Here is a 20,639-nt window from a genome sequence, read left to right as displayed (position 1 = left end):
TATACTGGACAGGTTACCAGGAGCGCGCAGTCCCTGGAACAGGGCATCATGCTGGGAGGGTGGGTTAGCAAAGAAAGACCATCAAAGTAATGACAGTGGCTGCAACAGTAGGCTCAACCCTCACGATTTTCAGGCTGTCACCTAGCACACCAGGTCATCTCTCCACATCTTCTCTAGCCTTCAATCGTTTTAATACCTTAATAGTTTCATTAATGAATGAAAATACTTGATAAATGCTCATTTCGTATTTACATGACAGCCCTGCTTTTTTAATCATTTGAACTTGACTCCTCCTCGATGCATTTCACAGTGGTGGGCATGAACACTGACACTGGGTAGTGAGTACCTTGCTGGCAGAACTGTGACTGTCACCATTTTATGCATGCACAAATCAGTGTCTGGTTCCCGTTTTGAATACATATATGTCCAATCAATAAACACTACCTAAGAGATAAATGATTTTTAAGAGGAGTTTGATAACTGGCCATTAAGCATCATTTCTGTTGCTTTAATGAACTTGGACTAGTATCTGTTTACTAAGGGATTCTTTTTTCTTCCCAGTGTGGTAGCGCTAACATATGGCAGAGTTGAAAAGAGTAACATTTTCTGGGATCAGCTGTTTATCAATCCTAAGAGTCAGGCTGAGAGCGGAGTGATTAATCTCAATTGAACACTAGCACAGCTTGTCAGGTTGCTCGTCACTGTGGAAACACTGATAAGCAGCCCTCAGAGGGATGTGCCCAAGTAGGCCACTGTGTGTTGTCACTGTATAATATGAGCAGGAGCAATCGCCTCACGGATGTGTGCCAGTAAGGAAGGAACCGAGTGGAAGGATGAATGGCTTTAGGGAAATCCATCAAGTCTTCGGATATCAATTTGAAGTATATGCTTTACTGACAATGGGTGAAGTCACCAGGACCCCAATTGGCTCTATTTCCCAAATGAAGAGATTCCATTCAAGTCTCCCATTCAGAGTGGTCAAATCAACTTCAGTTTAGGTGCAACATGAGTTTATGGTGTTCCATTAGGGAAATTAAAAAACAGCTGACATTTATTGAAGATTTAACTTCTCTTTCATGGAAGAGATTTCCCGCTAAAAAACTTAACTACAACAGAATCATATTCTAAGTGTAGTTATAAAATGAGTATAAACAAGTCTCTGTTGATTGACTTGTACATCTTAATTACATTAATTATATGTGAGAGCTAATGCTAGCATGGCAGAAGGGCTAAAATAAAATCTCACAGAAATTCATATTAATCCTTTACAATTAAAAAAATCAGCAAGCAAACTGACAGAAAAAAAGTGCTTTATTTGTAATGGCATTTTGTAAACAATCACACTGTGCATTTTTTAACTTTAACAATAACCAAATTTGGTTTCTATGGATTTATAGCAAACTCTATATAAAGCCAATGAGTTAATACAGGAGTATAGATGAACCCAGTGGGATAACTTCTCAAAATATCAAATTATAGCACTTAATACAAAGACTCATAACTATCTGTACCATAAAAATTTACATGCCATAAAACATTATAATTTAAAATAGGCAGTACATTTATTTTTTTTTTAATTAACTAACTTTATTAAAAACCAGTGAATTACTCAGAGGGACATTTATTAAAACTTACTAAAAAATCAGTAAATATTGCAACCGAGGTAAACATTTAGATGTAAACAAAACTATCATTATTCAGGCCCAAACGTAAACATGAGGGTAGACAACATCCTCGACAATTAGGTCTACTCCTTGACGTTCTGAAGCAGCTTCAGTAAATGTGCCTCGATAACCTGTTGAACTAGAGCAGAAACAAATCAAGGTCACTGCGTACTGATTCCCACGCTCTTCAACACACACCGAGCTTAACTTCACATTCCCATCTTCAGCCTAAAACAAATTTATTTCTAAGGTGCATATATTCATAGTCGGAGGGCAATGTGATCCTTACATCAATTTGCAGAGGCTATAATGTAGTCTGCTCCTGACTTCACAGCTTTGTCAATGCCTTGGACTTTCTACGCTTTGCTTTCTACATATGTGATCTGAAGGAGAGCCCCGAGGACAAGGCTGTTCTAAGCGTCAGAAAAGGGCTTATTATAAAGCAATTTACAAATACGCTTTGTCATGGAATATTAAACACATCTTGTAAATAGGCATGTAGTTCCCTAGTGACTACTTATTTGGGTTAGTAAAAAGAGTAACCAGCTCATCTGTAGATATTACAGGAATTTGTGGACTTGACTCATAGTTAAATGCTTATGTCAGGAAGCGGGTTAGCAGACAATGCTTTATGACTACCGATTACGAAAACTGGTCCACTATACTATTTGTAGACCTAAAATAAAAATCTCATGACTTCTAAATTACTTACCACTTCGATAGCCTAGGGCTACAGCTAAATCCATAGAATTATATCCAGAGTCAGTTTCAACCGTTGGGTCAGCTCCATTTTCTATACCGAAATAGAAAGAGCTACATAAATAAAATAGAAGTGTGGATCATGTGCCTATTACTGGCTCATATGTAAATGGATGACCAGGTACTTAGCAAATTTGATGTGTTCAGGATGCTCCAACAAGGTACATTGTGCGTGGGATGCACAGAATTCACCTTGGTGGGTTGGAGGGAAGACACTTGAAACCCAAAGGCATTCTCTAGAGCAGGCAAAACGAATCATCAGTTAAAGACACTGAGGGTAGGAAAACAAATGGAGGCTTCCGATTCAGCTCCCCAAATGAAGGACACGGGGCAGATGTTCCCATTGTGGACGTGATGTGTGATGGCATCCCATCTCCCGTGCCAATGCTGTGGTAGCAGGTGCTCAAAAACTCACTGCCATCAAGTCGACTCTGACTCATAGCAACCTTATATGACAAGCAGAGCTGCCCCTGTGGGTCTCCAACACTGTAAACCTTTACAGGAGTAGAAAGCCTCATCATTCTCCTGTGGTTGGTGCTTTGGGCAGTTAGCAGCATAGTGAATAGAACCTTACGTTACCAGGGCTTCTTGTTTGATGGTTTTGAACTGCTGACCTTGTGATTAGCAGCCAACGCATCGCCCACTATACCCCCAGGGATAAATAGCAGCAGAGATTTATCTCATTTAAAAATGGAGCCCAGGTGGCAGAGTGGTTAAGTACTTAGTGGTTAAAGAGCAAAGTCAGTGGTCTGAGCTACCAGCAAGTCTGAGGGAGAAAACAGGGCAGTCTGCTCACATAGAAACCTTACAGGGCAGGTCTACTCTAGGGGTCAGAATCTGCCAGACGGCAGTGGGTTTGGTTCGGAAGCACAATGGTTAAATGCCTGCCTACTTGGGAGGCAAGTGATTCCAATTCAACGTGTGACCCTGCAGAAGGAAGACATGGCTACCAGCGCCCTACAGCTTACAGTCAAGGAAACCGCAGGGGGCAGTTCTACTCTGTTCCCTGTGCTTTCGGCTCCATTCAACACCACCCAACGGTAACGTTCCTTCTGAGGAATAGCAGGGAAGGCCAGGTTCTAAAAAATTAAAGTCCTCACATAGCATTTCCTAAGTACATCTCACTTTTATGTGCTTACCTAACAGCATTTTTACACATTTCACATGATTCCCATGCACAGCATAAAGCAAAGGTGTCCCTCCATTCTGGGGGGAAAAAAAGCGATACAGAGTGATTCCAGGGTGAGCAAAATTCAAACCATTTAATCCATTTCATGCCTCAGAGTCAAGTTTTACCGTAAACTGGGCTTCAAGAAGTAGTAAAGGATACTTAAATCAAAATAAAAAGTGTTCAACACAATTATATACCTTCAATAGCAATTTAACGAGTGTTATTTTTTAATTTTTATAGAAATTTTAAAATCCATACACTCACCCAGTCATACTCATTGACATCAACTCCACAGTCGAGCAGCATTTTCACAATATCGGTGTAGCCTTTGCTACAGGCCAGTGACAGTGCACTTTCTCGACCTTTGCCTAGAAGTTGAGGATCAGCACCCTAGGGTGAAGAGTGGAGATAAAAGACTTATCAATCCGTTTAAATGTGTGCTTCAGTCCGATAAAGCTCTGAGTTCATAAAAAAACAATGCCAACTCTTATCCAGGGACGGCCCTGTTATCAACATTGACTGGATGCCTTCCTTCTAGCCTCTGTCTACCTGAATTCTGGCATCCTGCTACCCTGGAGTCAAGTCACGCCTCCTCCAGGAAGCCTTCCACAGGGCTGGCTGGACTTTCCTTCCTACTACGTTGGGAGGGGCTGGGCATAAAGTCCTCTCTCACTATTTCATGTCTGATTAGACTTGCTTCCCCAACTAGATTGTGGTTCCAGAGTAAAAAAGAAACATTTGGTAATTTTTTTGGGTATCCTCTATCATGATCTCTAGCTACATTTTCTAGATATGTATCCTCTACCATGATATCTAGACTTGACTGAACTTAAATGACTATATATAGACATTCGCTGAGGCATTTTCCTTACATTCTGAAGTAGAAACTCTACCACAGCTATTTGCCCGTGTGCTGCAGCCCACATCAGAGGAGTAAATCCTTCTTCATCCGTGTGATTGATAACATTTTCTAGTTAAAAGAAAAGCAATTTTTGTGATCTAATTTAACAACCACATATACTATGAAAATACTGGCATTCTAGAACGTTGACTCTATCACTTAATGCTGAATTTTGTTCACTGAAGTTTTGTTGGAATGTATTCAAATGTGCCTCAATTTAAATAGCTGAGTGAAACATCAGGAAAAGGTATGTAACGGTGTCCTATCCTTTGACCACGCCAGTTCAATCTGTATGCTGAACAGATCATCTGAGAAGCTGGACTATAATGAAGAGCATGGCTTCCAGCTGGGAGGAAGGTTCAGTAACACCCTGATCGACTATTACAGCCTTCAGTGTGGATCACACATCCACAGACAGAAAACAAAACTCACAACTGGGCAATGGCAACATCATGATAAATGGAGACAATATTGATGCTGTCAAGGATCTGATTTTCCTTGGATCCATAGGCAACCACCACTGAAGCAGCAATCAAGCAATCAAAATGTACCACATCGCAAAGGTGCTGCAAAAGACCCTTTTTATAAAGCATAAAAAAGCAAACATTTCTGTCCCTGGAGGACTAAGGTGCACTTGATCTAACCTATGGTATTTTCAAGCACCTCCCATGCCTATGTAACTGGATAAAGAACAAGGAAGGGAGGGGGTAGAGGTCTGTGAGAGACTGAGAGAGATAAGACACAGTGGTGCAGAAATAGGCAACAGTTGTTGAGGATGGTGCGGGGCAGTGCAGGGCAGGATTGTGTTAGGTTGTATTGCACCTTAGGCTGCTATGAGTCAGAAATGACTTGACGGCATCCAACAACATACATCATATTATTTATAAGCATAAACTGTCAGACAAGATAAAACACTGGGCAGAACACTGGACTTAAGAATCAGGAGAGGGCTTGAATCTTGAATCCTGGCTGTCACTTATTTGTAATGTGACCTGAGCAAGTGACTTAATTTTTCTAATAAGCAGATAAATACCTTACCTACCTCAATGTATAGTTGGGACAATGGCAACTAGGATTGTTTGATAACCTTTAGCATGATATAAATACACACTATACAAAATTTCACAAGGTATCAAATCTCTCTCCTCTGTAGCTAACAGCGCAGCCTCTGACCTTTCATTCTTACAGCAAACACAGTGATGTGAATGAAGGCTAAACCACCTGAAGCACGGGACCATGCAATTCCTCGAACCACATTTAATTCCCGAAATTCACTGGTCTTTCTTATAAAAGAATACCACGATTTGAAAATAATAACTTAAAAAAAAAGAAAATAATAACTTTTAATATGATGCTCAATATCCATTGGAAAGACAACTGGCTGACTTTTTGAACAGTAAAAACCATGGTAATTTACCCCATGACACCAGAAAAAACTTTTTGTGGACCACGGGTTCAAGGTAAAAAAAGAAACCACTGAAGTCCTAAAATAAAACATTTATCCCCTTGAGAGGAAAATAGTTTCTAAACAGGATTGAAAAGAGAGCATAAAAACAAAACACAACACAAATGTGCTCTTAAAAAATGTAAACTTCTATTTGAAAACATAATAAATGTTGTCAAAGGAAAAATAACCAACTGAGAAAAAGATATGCAACTTAAACAACAAAAGAGCTAGTTGGCCTTAATTTAGACTTTACAGACATCAGTATTTAACAAGCAGTTCACACAAAAACAAATTCACACAGACTGTAATTTTACAATATAAGTGAAACAACTACAAGATATTTTTCACCTATCAAATTATCCAATACTGAGATCTGATAATATCTTGTATTAGTGAGGGTCTAGGGAAGAAGAAAATCTTACTCGGGCAATATTTGGTAACATGTATACAAAATTAAAAACTCGAACTGTTTGACTCAGCCAATCACCTTGTAGGAATTACCCACAATGGATATACTTAAAAAAAGAATGCCCGGATCACTGTGTTTAATAACACCACCAGGAGTCTAATTCAACAACAGCCTGAGATACGTCTACGCAAGGCAATGCAATGTCGTGGAACTGTTCAAGAATGACGTACACGTTTAGATGCTAATATGAAAAGAGCTTCAAGATAGCAAGTGAAAGAGGAGGCAATGCAGCATGTACGTGTGGGTTACTTTTCCCCCTGTGTGCCTACAAAAAGCACACACATGCTCTCACACATAACCCAAAATACAAACAGAAATATTTTCTGAAAAAAGTGTTCTGAAAAGATAAGAAACTTACAAATGTATCTGCCTGGTGGAATTATGCAACGATTTGCTTTTGTCTTTCTTTATACCTTTCTGCATTAAACTGCTAATTCCTATTAATTTTGTCTTACATTTTTAAAGTAGACGATTACCTTGTTCAATCCGAGTGGCCAGATAGAGCATCTCACCCTGTGCAGCCAACTGGTGAACGGACAAGGCTGAAACAACACCGTAACAAGTGTCAAGGACATCTGGAGGGCACGCCCTCATCAGTCTGGCTCCTAGTGATGAACAATTGTATTTTCCAAAGCAAAAACGACCATTTTATTGTTTTAAAATACAAACTAAAGGCCAACCTAATGTTCTGTAGCTGAGAATTCTCTTCTATGTCCATTTAAAAGGATCTGACCTCTGCAAATTACTGTTTTCAAACTATTCCAAAGAAATGACTTAGGTGACTTAATTTTTCCAATGTTGTATATTACTGAATCCAAGTATACGAGGACCACAGTTCTAAAAGATACAATAATATTCATTGGTCTTTTTTACTGATTGAATGTACTGAAGCTCTAAATACCTCTATTTCAAGATTCTTTTTCTTCACTTTGGAAATAAAGTTGTACATGGAAAAGTGGCTTTATTGGTGAAAGTTTAGGCCTACCTGTGCCTAATTTGCTGTGTGAGCTTGGATGCATGTTTTAACACTTTTATTTGTAACAGAAAGGATGTGAACCAGGGGATTCTTTCCAACTAAAAAATTCTATGGTTGGATTGTTTTAAGAAAACCTCTTCAATTTAAAATAACACCAAACAGGTAGTTTCCTCTAAGAGTTGGCCTTAACAATTGGATCGTTTCATCACTGACTTCAGTGGTATGGCTGGGTGACCCTAACAGAGTAAGGAAAGCAATTGAGAGGCATATACAAATTAATATAAGAAATGGTCAGGCTGTGGTGGGAGTTGAGTTACAGGCATAGACTCTACCTGGCTCAACTGCTGCAGCATACTATTCAACTAACAGTGGTGTGTTAGTATGCGCAAAGTAAAGACATACATTCTACCATGCTTTAGAGCATAGCCTCAATTCCATGACTAACATCAAATTGCTAGTAATTGATTTTGTTCTTGCTTTTTCATTAGCATACTCAAACTTACAGATCATTTCTAATTTATATATAAAAACAATTTCATTTTCTTTCTTTTAGAGTCTACTTTTTAAATTGTGGATCCAAAGTTAAAAAAAAATATACCTGAACATTCATATTTTTTCAGATTAAAATTACAGCAAAAATTGCTCAACTTTCCCTAGGAAACAATTTATTGTTAGTGATCTAATTTACAAGTAGAATGTGACTCACTGTCCTCCCAACAAACATACACACACCTGAAATGTCCTTATCTTCACAGGTTCAGAGTAACTCCTGTTTTATAGTAAAACTTTAAGGGGTTAAAAATGAAAATTTCAATCCGTATGTGTGCTAAATGGTGAAACATTAAATAAGAAATACCATGAACACATATCACAATAATTAAAAAAAAGTTTTGGGAGGAGGGAGCAGGGAGGGAGGGGAAAAATGAGCTGATACCAGGGGCTTAGGTGGAAAGCAAATGTTTTGAGAAGGATGAGGGCAATGAATGCACAAATGTGCTTGACACAATTGATGTATGTATGGATTGTGATAAGAGTTGTATAAGCCCCTAATAAAATGATTTTAAAAAAAGTTTTAAGTTACCAAGACTATTGGGATATTACTGAAGTTTTCAAAAGGAGATAATAAAATGGTGTTTCACTGCCAAACTCTTGGAATAATCATATTACTAATATTTAGCACGTAAGAGCAACATGAATACTTACAATTTGCTAACAGAGGTGTTGTAGAGACCTCGTTTCCTCTGTGTTTGTTGGTTAAGGTCGTTGATTGTTTTATGGGTGAGAAGTGCTTGGTTGTAGAGGGGGTGTAGACATGTCTTACTTGAATCCCAGGAGAAGCAGATGTATGGATGGTGCATTCAGCTAATAAGTAAAATACATTGATTTAACATGCTTAAGTGACATTTTAATGACAAAGCATTTCAATAAAAGTTCTATGGTAGTATGTACATGAAAAGAAATGTATGAGGTATTAATAGCTTCAAATGATGTTAAATGATTTTTACCGTAAGTCTATACTCCCATAGAGAAAGTTACAGGGGGGAAAAAAAAGAATGGTAGAAATCTTGAACAACTTTATTCAGAGATTGGATCAGTATAAAACTAAATCTAGGAGTCTTCACTGAAGGATAATGCTAATATAAACTAAGTATTCATGAAATAGGAAATATTGTGCAAATATTTTTTTTCTCCAGTGATATAAAAAGGAACCTAATTGGAGAGGTTCTAAGTAAACAAAACTTAGACAAGAAATAAAAAAATAAAAAAACCCAATGCTTCAACATGAAACTTCGCTGTTTTCAGTAGCCCTACAGAGCAGAGTAGAACTGCCCCCAGGGCTCCCAAGGCTGTCCATCAGGACACAAGCAGATTGCCACACCCTTCTCCCTTGGCGCAGCTGGTGGGTTCTATTCACCTGCCTCTTTGATTAGTGCACAAACATTCTTATCAATGTTAATCAACCAAGGTTCATCTTGTTTAAAACAGATTTTTATAAGAGGGACCTCAAAAAGTTTTGTGGGAAAAGAAACGATAACAGAATTTTTCCAAAACTTTTTGGAGTTCCCTCTTAAATAACCTGAAAATATTTCATATCAGTTTCTGTGGGATTCCAGAAAATCATATTAAAAGGTGACTTCTAAACTCTTCCCAAACTCAAAATCTAATGATTGGGGGTGGGTAGTGGAGAAACTAAAAAAAAAAAAAAGCGGATATTTATACCATAACTTTCAACCTTTAAATAGGACAGATGCCACCTCCAGGTCCGAGTTAACCTGGTCTTGAATATTTTTACTATCCTCTTCATTTAAAGACTTCACAAATCGAGAACACACGTTCATATCAAATCGGTTAGGCAAGATGAATTTCATTCCCATGGCAACACCCTGAGCAGATCCAGCTTCAGAACTGGAGTCCAGGGGGTGTTCTAGCTTAATGTCCGGCATGCCAGGGAGACTGTAACTGCTGGGACATTCTTCTACTATCAGCTGGGCTCCAATATCCAGATTGGTTGATGTCGCCATTGTTTTGACTGTAGTTTCAATAATGAACACAGAACTTCATGACTTCCTCTTGGTATTCCAGCCAGTGTCTTCTTGGAATTTGGGTATTTGAAAAAATTCTGAAATACAATTTAAAAACTTATAAATACTATACCAACTTGGGTAATAATTTTCAATCAAGATTCCTCACAGGTGTCTCTGATATAACAGATATCAGAGGCATGCATATATAATAGACAGCCTACAATGTTCAAAGATAAGCATCACCATTCACTAGCTGTGTGAATCTGTACAAATCACTCCACCTCTCTAAACCTCAGGCCCAGTTGCATGGCATATCACCACTAACCTACCTGAGAGGATCCAGTCTCACCTCCATCACTCCAAAAACTACCAAACTTATTGCCATCGTGTCAATTCTGACTCCCACTGACCCTATAGGGCAGAGGAGAACTGCCCCTGTAGGTTTCCCTGACTACAAATCTTTAGGAAAACAGAGAGCCTCATCTTTCTCCCAATGGGTATCTGGTGGTTCTGAACTGCTGACCTTGTGGTTAGTAGACTCAAGCATTACTCACTATGCCACAAGTGCTCCTTCGGTTCCACCACATTTTAGTATTCTTTCCTCTTCTTTCATATACCTGAATATTGCTAAGTGGATAAAAGATCAGGGTAACAATAGAAATACATTTTTATGTGAAAGCTTTAACCATTTATCAGGAGTTCAATTTTTTTTTGAGGGAGGGAAGGTTCATTTATTAATATGTCGTATTTATTTACGTTGTTCTCTGCTCAAATTTAAGCTCTATCTCACAGTATAGCATGTTTAACTAGAATATCTATGATTCCTAGATAGTGAACAGCCGTACAAAGCTTTTATTCTGGTGAACTGGAGATAAATTAGTTTTTATTCGGATTAAGTATCAGCAACTCAATATAGGTTTTCATGGAAAACAAAGTATACAAATTATGGGCTGCTTCCTTTGCCTTAGCATCTCTAGGTCATTAAAGTCAATGTATAATTTTTTAAAACAGGTATCTTGACTTATAATTCACGTATCATACATTTCAATGGTTTACATATATTATAAAGAATTGTACATTCTCCACAATCAATTTTAGAAAATTTTCTTCAATTTTGTACTCATTATTAGTTCCCTATTTCCCCTAATCTCTCCTGCCATTACGTTAAACTATTAATCTTGTTGTTCTCTATAGATTTCCCCAACTTGAGTTACATATAAAGAAAATCATTTAAAACCAACAAAAACCCAGCAACAACAGAATAAAATACAGAAAAATCTCAATCTAAAAGGCAGCAGAAATTAATACAAACAAGACAAGTTAAATGTGGGTCAAAAGGAAGAGCAACTGGTGAGATGTAAATTTGTACGACGTCTGCAGTCATCCACCTTCCAAGGTACTCTGTCTGGGCACAAGCCTATTCACATCCTTGTTCAATGGACCGAGGGAACTCAAGAGGCTTAGTCCATGTGAGGGTCAAAGTATAATTTTGGATATCAATCTTTATAGTATTAAGAAATACAAATTATGGATGTATGTATGGATTGTGTTAAGAGCTGGAATAGCCCACAATAAAATGATTAAAAAAGCATACAGCTTCAAACCCACCCCCCCAAAAAGAAATACAAATTACTGAAGTCTTTTTTTCTTCCAAAGTATGTATTGTCAAGACATGAACTCAATAGAAGCTAGCTCTTAAGGCATAAATCATAGGCATATCTTTTATTGAATCTTTATTATTGTTTAGATGTGAATTTTTAGTCATTGTTCTGGCACTTCCTTATGGACTTTACAATAATTTCAAGAGAAACCATTAAAACTAAACCAAAAATCCTTAAATTCGCTGCCATTGAGTCTATGACGACTCAAAATGACTATATAGAAATGTCATTACCTAAAATGGCTTCTAAAGAAATCTAAGATATTAAGTCACTTAAGATAGGAAGAAAATGAATAACATCCCAAGTAATCTATTTGTGTTAGGCCTACTATTTCTGTTATAAATTCTCAGAGGCCATAGAGTGCTTTCTAACTGGAAATAATGGGGGATTAAGAGCTAGCAATGCCTTAGGATCACAGTGGAGCACCATTTAAAAACCATGTTCAGAGGCTGATCCCACAGCAACCCTTTGGAGGATGCTGGGCAGGGTGGTTATCACGTCCAGAGAGAGGGAAAGATGCCCACAGAGCAAGAGGGGGCCTGTGCGGCTCCTCCAACACCTTTATTCTTGCCATGAAAATGTTCCTGGGAGAAGTTGAAGACAAATACCAAATACTAAGAGAACAAGTAGCAGCAGGTAGCAACGTTGTTAATAGAGTCTAATGAACAAACGGATGGTGCAAAACCAGCAGAACAAGAACAGCAAACGTTTGGTGATTCCAGTGGCAATGCTGGAATCAAGGTACCAAGCCGAGAGCAATGGGTCTGCAAAAAAGGTCTCCAATGGGAACTGTACTTCCCAAGAGAACTACCCCTCAAAGCTCCAGGGGCCGAGAATTGCAACACTGAGCTCTCCAGCAGCTTGCATATGTCTATTTCCACATGTCTCTAGTGGAAATTTCCACTGAAAACGGAAAATTCCTTTAGAATGGAGACCATGCCGACTCACAGACCCCACGGGATAGGGTACAGCTGTGTAACTCCACGGGAGAAGAAAGCTGCCTTTCGCGCATCTTAATAGTCCCCTGGAGATGAGAGTCACAGTTATCGCATAAACCCAAATTTGAAGACAGGAATGGAGGCGTGGGGTGCGGTGGGGGGACTGACTGAAAAGAGGGCCACCTGTCAGAAAGGAGGAAGAACCTAAGGAAATAAAGCGGTAGCTGTGCTCGTCCCCAGCCCAGTAAACAGCAGCCGCGCCCCCCCTCCACCCCGCGCCCCTGCTTTCTAAATCTGGAATTATCCTACTTACTAGGAGAACAAAACCCAAAACCCCCAAGCGGCCCCGACGGTCGCTTTCCGAGCCTCAATCTTTCCAGGAGCAGAGACTGTCCATCTTTCTCCGCCGAGGGGCTGGTGGGTCTGCCCGCCGCCTTCGCCGTTACGGCCCAAGCCTAGCCTGGAGCCCTTGGGCGAGCAAGGTGCTAGAAGGAAGGCGGCCTCCCAGGCGACAGGTGTCCCGGCGCTCGTCGTTAACTCCGCCCGAGACTTCCCCGCGCGGGTCCGACACGGGGAAGCGGAAACGCCGGGTCGCCCGAGGCGGGCGGGTCCCGGGACGCGAGCGGGAGGCCGGCCGCGTCTGCCGACCACCTCAGGCGGCACCGAGCGAGCCGGGCCTTCGCTCCTGCGGGCACAGATTTCACCACACGTCTCCTTCAAGCCAGGGCTTGTTTGGGCCGCGACGTCACTTCCGAGTGGTTTCCCTTTCTGGCAAAAAGGCGTTCTGCATCTTGGCAGCTGGGCGGTCCTCCAGGGTTTCCCGCCCTCGCCGCGACGCTGCGCGGTACCCGCCGCCCGAGGAACGCCGACGTCCGTGCAGGATTCAGGCTAACTAGGGGACCAGGCTAGTCCGGCGACCCGGCCACGCCTCCTTCTTCCCCTCGCCCCGCCCCCTCCAGCCATCGCGTCATCTGGCGGCGCGTCTCGTGAGCACGGGCCTGTACGTCATCTTTACGCGGCGACTCACCCTTTTCCGTACGCGGTGTGTCATGGCGGCTCCTTAGAGGGTCCGCGTGAGTGAGCTAGATCGGTCCAGCGGACAGTCCAGCACAGGTAGGTGAAGGAAGCGTCCGTCGGTCCTTCCTGTGACATTTGTCATGCCCCTTGGGGATTTTCTAGTCTCCGCAAGATAATGGCTTAAATTCATTAACCAACCTCTCAGAATCCCCGCAGTTTCGTTTGATTTAACATTTCCTTCTCTACGGTCACATTTCTTTTACTGTCCATCGTAATCCGCCGTTTTCTAAGATACTTGACAAAAAGTTCACCTCTATCTTGGCTAATGAGGCGCCTTCAGTTTCAAATGGCTGCCCCCTTGTAGCCCCACTTCCCTTGCCCTCCCCTTCCGGTTTTGCGCCCATCTTACGTGGTGACTTGTAATCGCCTTCAAGACCCCATTGAAATGGTACGGGGCTTCGAGTCTTTATGGGAGGCTCCCCTGTTAAGATTTAGAATCTTCCTCTGAGTTGTTGCATCCTTCCATTTTACTCATTGCATTTATTTGGCATTCTGCATTGTATCGGAGTAGAATGTATTTGGTTTTACCCTCAAGTTTTCAGACTCTGCTGTCTTCCCGTTCTATCATTTTCCTCTTAATTATTTTCATGTGATTTCTTCGTGCCTTTGCACAATGGCCCGCCCCTGGGCTGATCTGTATTTCAGTCCGGCAAGCTACTGTTCCTCACTTCTTCGTTGTACAGACTTGGAATTATTTTGTCAGGAAATACTTCTTCACCTTAATACTGTATGCGATATATAAAAAAAGAAACCCTGCCGTGGTGTCGATTCTGACTCATGGCAACCCATCCTGTCAGACAGAGTAGAACCGCCGCATTGGATTACCCAGGCAGGAGCAGACAGCCTCATCTTTCTCCTGTGGAGCAGCTGGTGGTTTTAACTATTGACTTTAAGAACCCTGGTGGTGTGATGATTTCACATTGGGGTGCGATCTGCAGTCAGCAGTTTGAAACTACCAGCCACTCTGTGGTAGAAAAAGAGGTACAATCTCTGGAAATTTACCTGTCCTAAAAAGTCACTGTGAGTCGGCATCCACTGGATTACAGTGAGGAACAAACTAATGTTGGACACCAAATCTTACTGGCTTCTTGTTTTTGTGGAGCTAGGGAACTAATAGTTGTTTGTTTGTTTTTTACCAGTGAACAGTTGCAATCTGTTTGCTGTTAGAAAACACACACCTTGAATCCCCTTAAATGAAATGTCTTCATCCCCCCCACCAAGAATTCTTTACTTATACTTTGTATATAAAAGATTATGCTTGTTTTTAAAAATATTATTCCATCAATTAAAAGCTTAGAAAAGTTTCTTTGCTATTATTTGAGTACCTGTATAGCATTCTCCATTTTGTCTTTTGGCCCACAAAGCATAAATATGTATTCTGGCCCTGTACAGAAAAGTTTGTGAGGGTCTGCTATACAGTGTTGTTCACATTATAAAAGAGCCACAGCGTCCAGTAGAACTTCCCCTTCAGGTTTTTCAAGCAGCCTCCTTTCTCCCTCAGAGCCGCAGGTGGGCTGGAGTTGCTGACCTTGTGGTTAGCAACTCAATGTGTAACCCCCTACTCTACCAGAGCGCCTTTGTTCACATTCATTAAACACCACTTAATTTGCTATTTTCCTACTACTGCAATAGATGAGAGGGCTTGAATTGGGGCAGTTGAATTCAATGTAGAGAGGACATGGAATTGAGGAAGATTTGGAAAGTAAAATCAGAAGGATGTTAGAGTAAGGAGGAAGGACATGGCAAAGCAGATTCCCGGTTTCTAGCATCTGGTTCTCATCACCAGCAGAAATGGCAAATACTGATGTGTGCATCCTGTAAATGCTGAAATTGTTATGTTCTCATGTGGTCTGTGGAATGCTTTCTGTGGGAGCTGCACCAGCTTTTCTGCTTCTGAGTGATGCCCAGGGGTGTTAGAGGGGTAATAGCATCTTGGCCATGGCATTGAGAAACCTGTATTTACAGCGAAGTCCTGAAATTGTCTAGGCTTTTGTGAGCCCTTGCACTTCCCTCCTCTACTTTTCTCTCAATGAAGCTTATAGGACTTGCTGCCTCCCTTCATCTTTGTCTCTGCTCTCATGGTACCTTGCCAGAGAGAACTGCCCTGAGCACTGGATTAAAGGCATCCCACCTGTCATTTTCTGCTCCTCTTTTCTTTCTGATTTAGAGTTATAAAGTGCGTAGTCATTTATTTTTCTCTCACATCCCCACCCACCCCAAGAACAAAAGGAACATAAAGCCTGGAATTTTGTGAGGTTGGTTTTCTGCAGTAGCCCCAGTGTCTGTCAAAACTGTGCTTCTAAGTTGTGAGCTGGACTTTTTTTTGTCCTCTCTTGAAAGTCTCTTTAACCATTAAAAATGGAGAGAAAATGAGATATGACAAAGTATGGCTACAAAGTTTTGTTACATTAAATTTTTATAATTCATACTGTTAACCCACATACAAAAAGACCCCTCACTTCCTTTGAGAATGTGAACCCTTGGGTACTGATTCCTCCCAAGGCTGCCACATCTTTCACAAGTGGTACAGAAGTAAGTAGATGTGAAGGAATTTCTGAAACTTACTAGATCTCTTCAAGATAATGGATTGTATTATATTTAATTTGCCCATCCAGACTAGAATTCTACTTTTGGGGCCTCCAGCCCTCCCATATCCTAAGGCTGTTTTTATGGTTAGCACTTTACCAGATTAAAGATTAAGACATCTTAGAATTTCAATGCCTGTGCACAAGGGATTGTTTCATTGTGATTCATTGGGTTTTCTTGGGCTGTTTTATTGATTTATTTTTTGGCTGTAGATGACGGCCTCTCTGACTAGTCTTTCCTAGTCTGGCCATTCTGCTGAAATTTGATGGACGGTGCCTGTGCTTGAGGTGCACTGCCTGGGAATTGAACCTGGGTCTCTGGGGAATCTTAATCACAGCCCTCACAAAGAACACCAAGATTTTTTTTTTAATGAATCATTTTATTGGGGGCTCTTACAGCTCTTATAACATATCAAAGCACATTTGTACATATCTTACACTGTCTGCCGCCTCCCTTCACCCACATTTCTGTTAGAACACCAAGATTTAAACTTATCTGCCAGAACAAAATTAGTTTACTTCATGTGTTTGTATAATTCATTCCTGACAGAACAGCCACGCAGGCCTTTTGGAACCATAAAAACCCATCGTGTCACCTGGATTCAGTGTCATTGAGCCGGGTCAGACTCGCAGTGACCTGTACACAACAGAACAAACACCGCCGGTCCTGCGCCGTCCTCGCTGTTGTTCTTGTGTTTGAGCCCATTGTTGCTGGGTCAAAGCATCTCGTCCAGGGTCTTCCTCATTTCCACCTCCCCTCTCTCTAGTTTACAAAGCATGACCTCCTTCTCTAGGAACTGGTCTCGTGAGAACATGTTCAAAATATGTTCGATGACGTCTCTCCAGCCTTTCCTCTAAGGAGCATTCTAGCGGTACTTCTTCACAAACAGGTTTATTTGTTTTATGGCAATCCATGGTGCTTTCAGGATCCGTCACCAGCACTGGAGTAATTCCAGTGCATCAAGTCTTCAGTCTTCTTTATTCAATGTCCAACTTCCAAAAGCATATGAGGCAACCGAAAATACCATGGCTTGCGCCAGGCGCACCTTAGTCCTCAAAGTAACATCCTTGCTTTTCAACACATTAGAGAAGCTTCGTGCAGCAGATTTATCCAATGCAGTGTATCATTTGATCTCTTGACTGCTGCTTCTATGAACATTGATGATGGGTTCAAACAAGACGAAATCCTTGCCAACATCGGTTCCTTATTTATCATGATGCTACCCTATTGGTATTGTTGTGAGGATTTGGGTTTACTTTCTTTCCTCCTCCTCCTCCTCTTTAAATGTTTTTACTTTGAGATTTTTTTTTTAATCTGCAAGGTCATTCTCGTCGGTTCTCTTTGCACTGAGTTGTCATCCATCTCGAAGGCTGCAATCCTGGACCTTCATCAGCAAATGCTTCAACTCATACTCACTGAAAGCAAGGTTGTGTCATCTGTGTTTTGCAGCTTGTAATCAGCTTTCCTCTATTCCTGTTCCTCATTTGTTTCCATATTATTTGCTCAACATACAGAATGAGTAAGTATTGTGAAAGAATACAACCCTACCTCGCACCTTTCCTGATTTGAAACCATGCAGAATTCCCTTACTCTGTTTGCACAGCTGCCTCTTGATCCATGTACAGGCTCCACAGGTGCACAATGAAGTGTTCAGGAATTCTCATTCTTCTGAAGACTATCCATAGTTTATTATGACCTATACAATTGAATGCCTTTGCGTCGTCACTAAAACACAAATAAATATCTTTTGGGTATTCTCTGCTTTGACCCAAGGTCATCTGACATTAGCCATGATATCCCTTGTTCCATGTCCTCGTCTGATTCTGGCCTGAAGTTCTGGCAGCTCCCTTTCAATGGACTGCTGCTTGTTTTGTTGGATGATCTTCAGCACAATTTTATTTGCATGTGATATTGATATTGTTGTATAATTTGAGCATTCTGTTGGGACACCTTTTCTTTTTTTTTGTTTAATTGTTTTATTAGGGGGTCATACAACTCTTATCACAATCCATACATACATCAATTGTGTAAACCACATTTGTACATTCATTGCCGTCATCCTTCTCAAAACATTTGCTTTCCACCTAAGCCCCTGGCATCAGCTCCTCATTTTTTCCCCCTCCCTCCCCACTCCCCCCTCCCTCATGAACCATTGATAATTTATAAATTATTATTTTGTCATATCTTGCACTGTCCGACATCTCCCTTCACCCACTTTTCTGTTGTCCGTCCCCCAAGGAGGAGGTTATATGTAGATATTTGTAATTGGTTCCCCTTTCCAGCCCACCCTACCTCCACCCTCCCCGTATCGCCACTCACACCACTGGTCCTGAAGGGGTCATCCTCCCTGGATTCCCTGTTTCCCGTTCCTATCTGTACCAGTGTACATCCTCTGGTCTAGCCAGATTTGTAAGGTAGAATTTGGATCATGATACTGTGTCGGGAGGGGGGGGCGCAGGGAAAGCATTTAGAAACTAGAGGAAAGTTGTATGTTCATCGGTGCTACATCGCACCCTGACTGGCTTGTCTCCTCCCCGAGACCCTTTTGTAAGGGGATGTCCAGTGGCTTACAAATGGGCTTTGGGTCTTCACGCCGCACTGCCCCCCTCATTCACTATGATAAGATTTTTTTGTTCTGATGTTGCCTGATACCTGATCCTTTCGAGACCTCATGATTGCACAGGCTGGTGTGCTTCTTCCATGTGGACTTTGTTGCTTCTGAGCTGGATGGCCGCTTGTTTACCTTAAAGCCTTTAAGACCCCAGATGCTATATCTTTTGATAGCCGGGCACCATCAGTTTTCTTCACCACATTTACTTATTCACCCGCTTTGTCTTCAGCGGTTTTGTCTGGAAGGTGAGGGTCATAGAATGCCAATTTAATAGAACAACGTATTTTTGCACTGAGGAAGTACTTGAGTGGAGGCCCAATGTCCTTCTGCTACCTTAATACTAAACCTATAAATGTAGGCTCATAGATCTATTTCCCCATCCTCATATAACATATTTGTATATGTACATGTCTTTATCTAGAGCTCTATAAATACCCTTTGCCTCCCAGCTCTTTCCTCTATTTCCATTGATTCTCCTCCTGTCCCACTATCATGCTCAGTCCCCACCAGGATTTCAGCACTTCCTCTTTGTTACGTTCCCCTTGATCCTGCCCTACCAGGTCTCCCACACCCACCTCCCCACCAATTTGGATCGCTTGTTGTTCCCATGTCCCTGGGTTTGATTTTTATATTATTCTGTTACTTTAATCCAGAATTTAATTTCAGAATTGCTTTCCTCCTGTTTTCTTCCTACCTTCTAAACCTTTAAAATTATTTAATTGAAGCTTCTATATCTGAAACCAATCAGAAACCAAACTCACTGCCATTGAATCAAGTGTGACTCCTAGCGGTCTTAGAGGACAGAGTAGAACTACCCCCGTGGGTTTTGGAGGCTGTAAATGTTTACCGGAATAGAAAGCCTCCCCATTCTCACATGGGCATCTGGTAGTTTTGAACTGTTGGTCTTGTGGCTGGCAGCCATGTACCACTGCACTACCAGGGCCCCTTAAATGTCTGTTTGGATGTTAGTTCTGCTTTTCTTTCTTGGCTTGGTTTTCAGGCTTTCAGAAAGTCAAGTCCTTAGACCACATTGTGTGTTAAATGTCACCGCAAGTTTAGTTTCAGGAAACATTTGTACTCGCAGTTTCACCTCTCACCAGACTCACGGCTGTGGAGTCCATTCTGACTCATGGTGACCCTATGGGGTAGACTAGAATTGCCCCAGGAGTTTCTGAGATGGTAACTGGTTACAGAAGTAGAAAGCATTATCTTTCTCCTTCTGAGTGGCTGGTGGTTTCCAACCGCTGACTTTGGGGGTTAGCAGCCCAGTGCGTAACCACTACACTTCAGGGTTCCTAAAGGGTCTTTGTGTCGGGGAGGGTGTATATGGGGTGTGGTGTGGTGGAGGCTGTTCGTTCCTCTGCTAGTGGGCTGCTCTGGTTTGACTCCCTGAAGGTTGGACCAGGTTGAGGCTGTTTTGGAAACTGGTCAGGTGGGAGAACATCTGTGTTCCCCTCCGTGCGCTGCTGAGCCTACAAGTTGGCAGCCCTGCCTGTGTCCTATCCATCCTGCTTCCAGTTTAGACCAATGTTTCTCCACCCATGGATGGCACAGGAACGATCCAGGGAGGGGGTCAGAGAAGCAGATACCTACACTTTTACCTGGATAATAAAAACAAAAGTTTTTCATTGCTGGGGGGCACTGGGTAATTTTTTTTTTCTGGAAAGGGAGCAGCAGGCCAGCTAACTCTGGGAACCTGTGCTTTAGTCGATCTGTTCTAGATTACAATTAGGGACTGCACTCCTAGTCGGTCTGTTCCAGATTACAATTAGGGACTGCGCTCCTAGTCGGTCTGTTCCAGATTACAATTAGGGACTGCGCTCCTAGTCGGTCTGTTCTAGATTACAATTAGGG

At 41.5% G+C, this 20,639-nt stretch overlaps 2 protein-coding genes across 5 annotated transcripts in view; one reads left to right on the top strand and one right to left on the bottom strand.

Moving 5' to 3' along the window:
- Positions 1–1,293: 1,293 nt before the first annotated feature.
- Positions 1,294–13,848, bottom strand: ANKRA2 (ankyrin repeat family A member 2). 3 transcript variants are annotated; one of them, XM_045285016.1, is made up of 9 exons: positions 13,539–13,848; positions 9,621–10,007; positions 8,591–8,749; positions 6,888–6,953; positions 4,467–4,564; positions 3,859–3,984; positions 3,563–3,629; positions 2,377–2,457; positions 1,294–1,803 (listed from the first exon to the last, which is right to left on the bottom strand). In XM_045285016.1, exons 2-9 carry the CDS (start codon positions 9,907–9,909, stop codon positions 1,748–1,750), a joined length of 942 nt encoding a protein of 313 aa, XP_045140951.1. In that variant the 5' UTR covers positions 9,910–10,007; positions 13,539–13,848; the 3' UTR covers positions 1,294–1,747. The 3 variants fall into 3 exon arrangements, with proteins under 3 accessions (XP_045140951.1, XP_004703595.1, XP_045140952.1); XM_004703538.2 differs by lacking the exon at positions 13,539–13,848 and adding an exon at positions 12,825–13,064; XM_045285017.1 differs by lacking the exons at positions 1,294–1,803; positions 3,563–3,629; positions 13,539–13,848 and adding an exon at positions 12,825–13,070.
- The window catches only part of UTP15 (UTP15 small subunit processome component), an 18,740-nt gene continuing 11,640 nt past the window's right edge, over positions 13,540–20,639 (top strand). The window contains exon 1 of one of the 2 annotated variants that reach the window (XM_004703537.2): positions 13,540–13,624. The gene's annotated coding sequence lies outside the window, so the exon portion shown is untranslated. Of the gene's footprint in view, positions 13,625–17,600; positions 17,694–20,639 lie in introns of those variants that run through there. The other variant, XM_045285015.1, reaches the window with a different exon arrangement.

The sequence above is a fragment of the Echinops telfairi genome, unplaced genomic scaffold (genome assembly GCF_000313985.2).
Source record: "Echinops telfairi isolate 266 unplaced genomic scaffold, ASM31398v2 ScPeMD7_7469;HRSCAF=8507_1, whole genome shotgun sequence".
NCBI lineage: Eukaryota > Metazoa > Chordata > Mammalia > Afrosoricida > Tenrecidae > Echinops > Echinops telfairi.
This window is presented reverse-complemented; position numbering and strand designations above follow the sequence as displayed.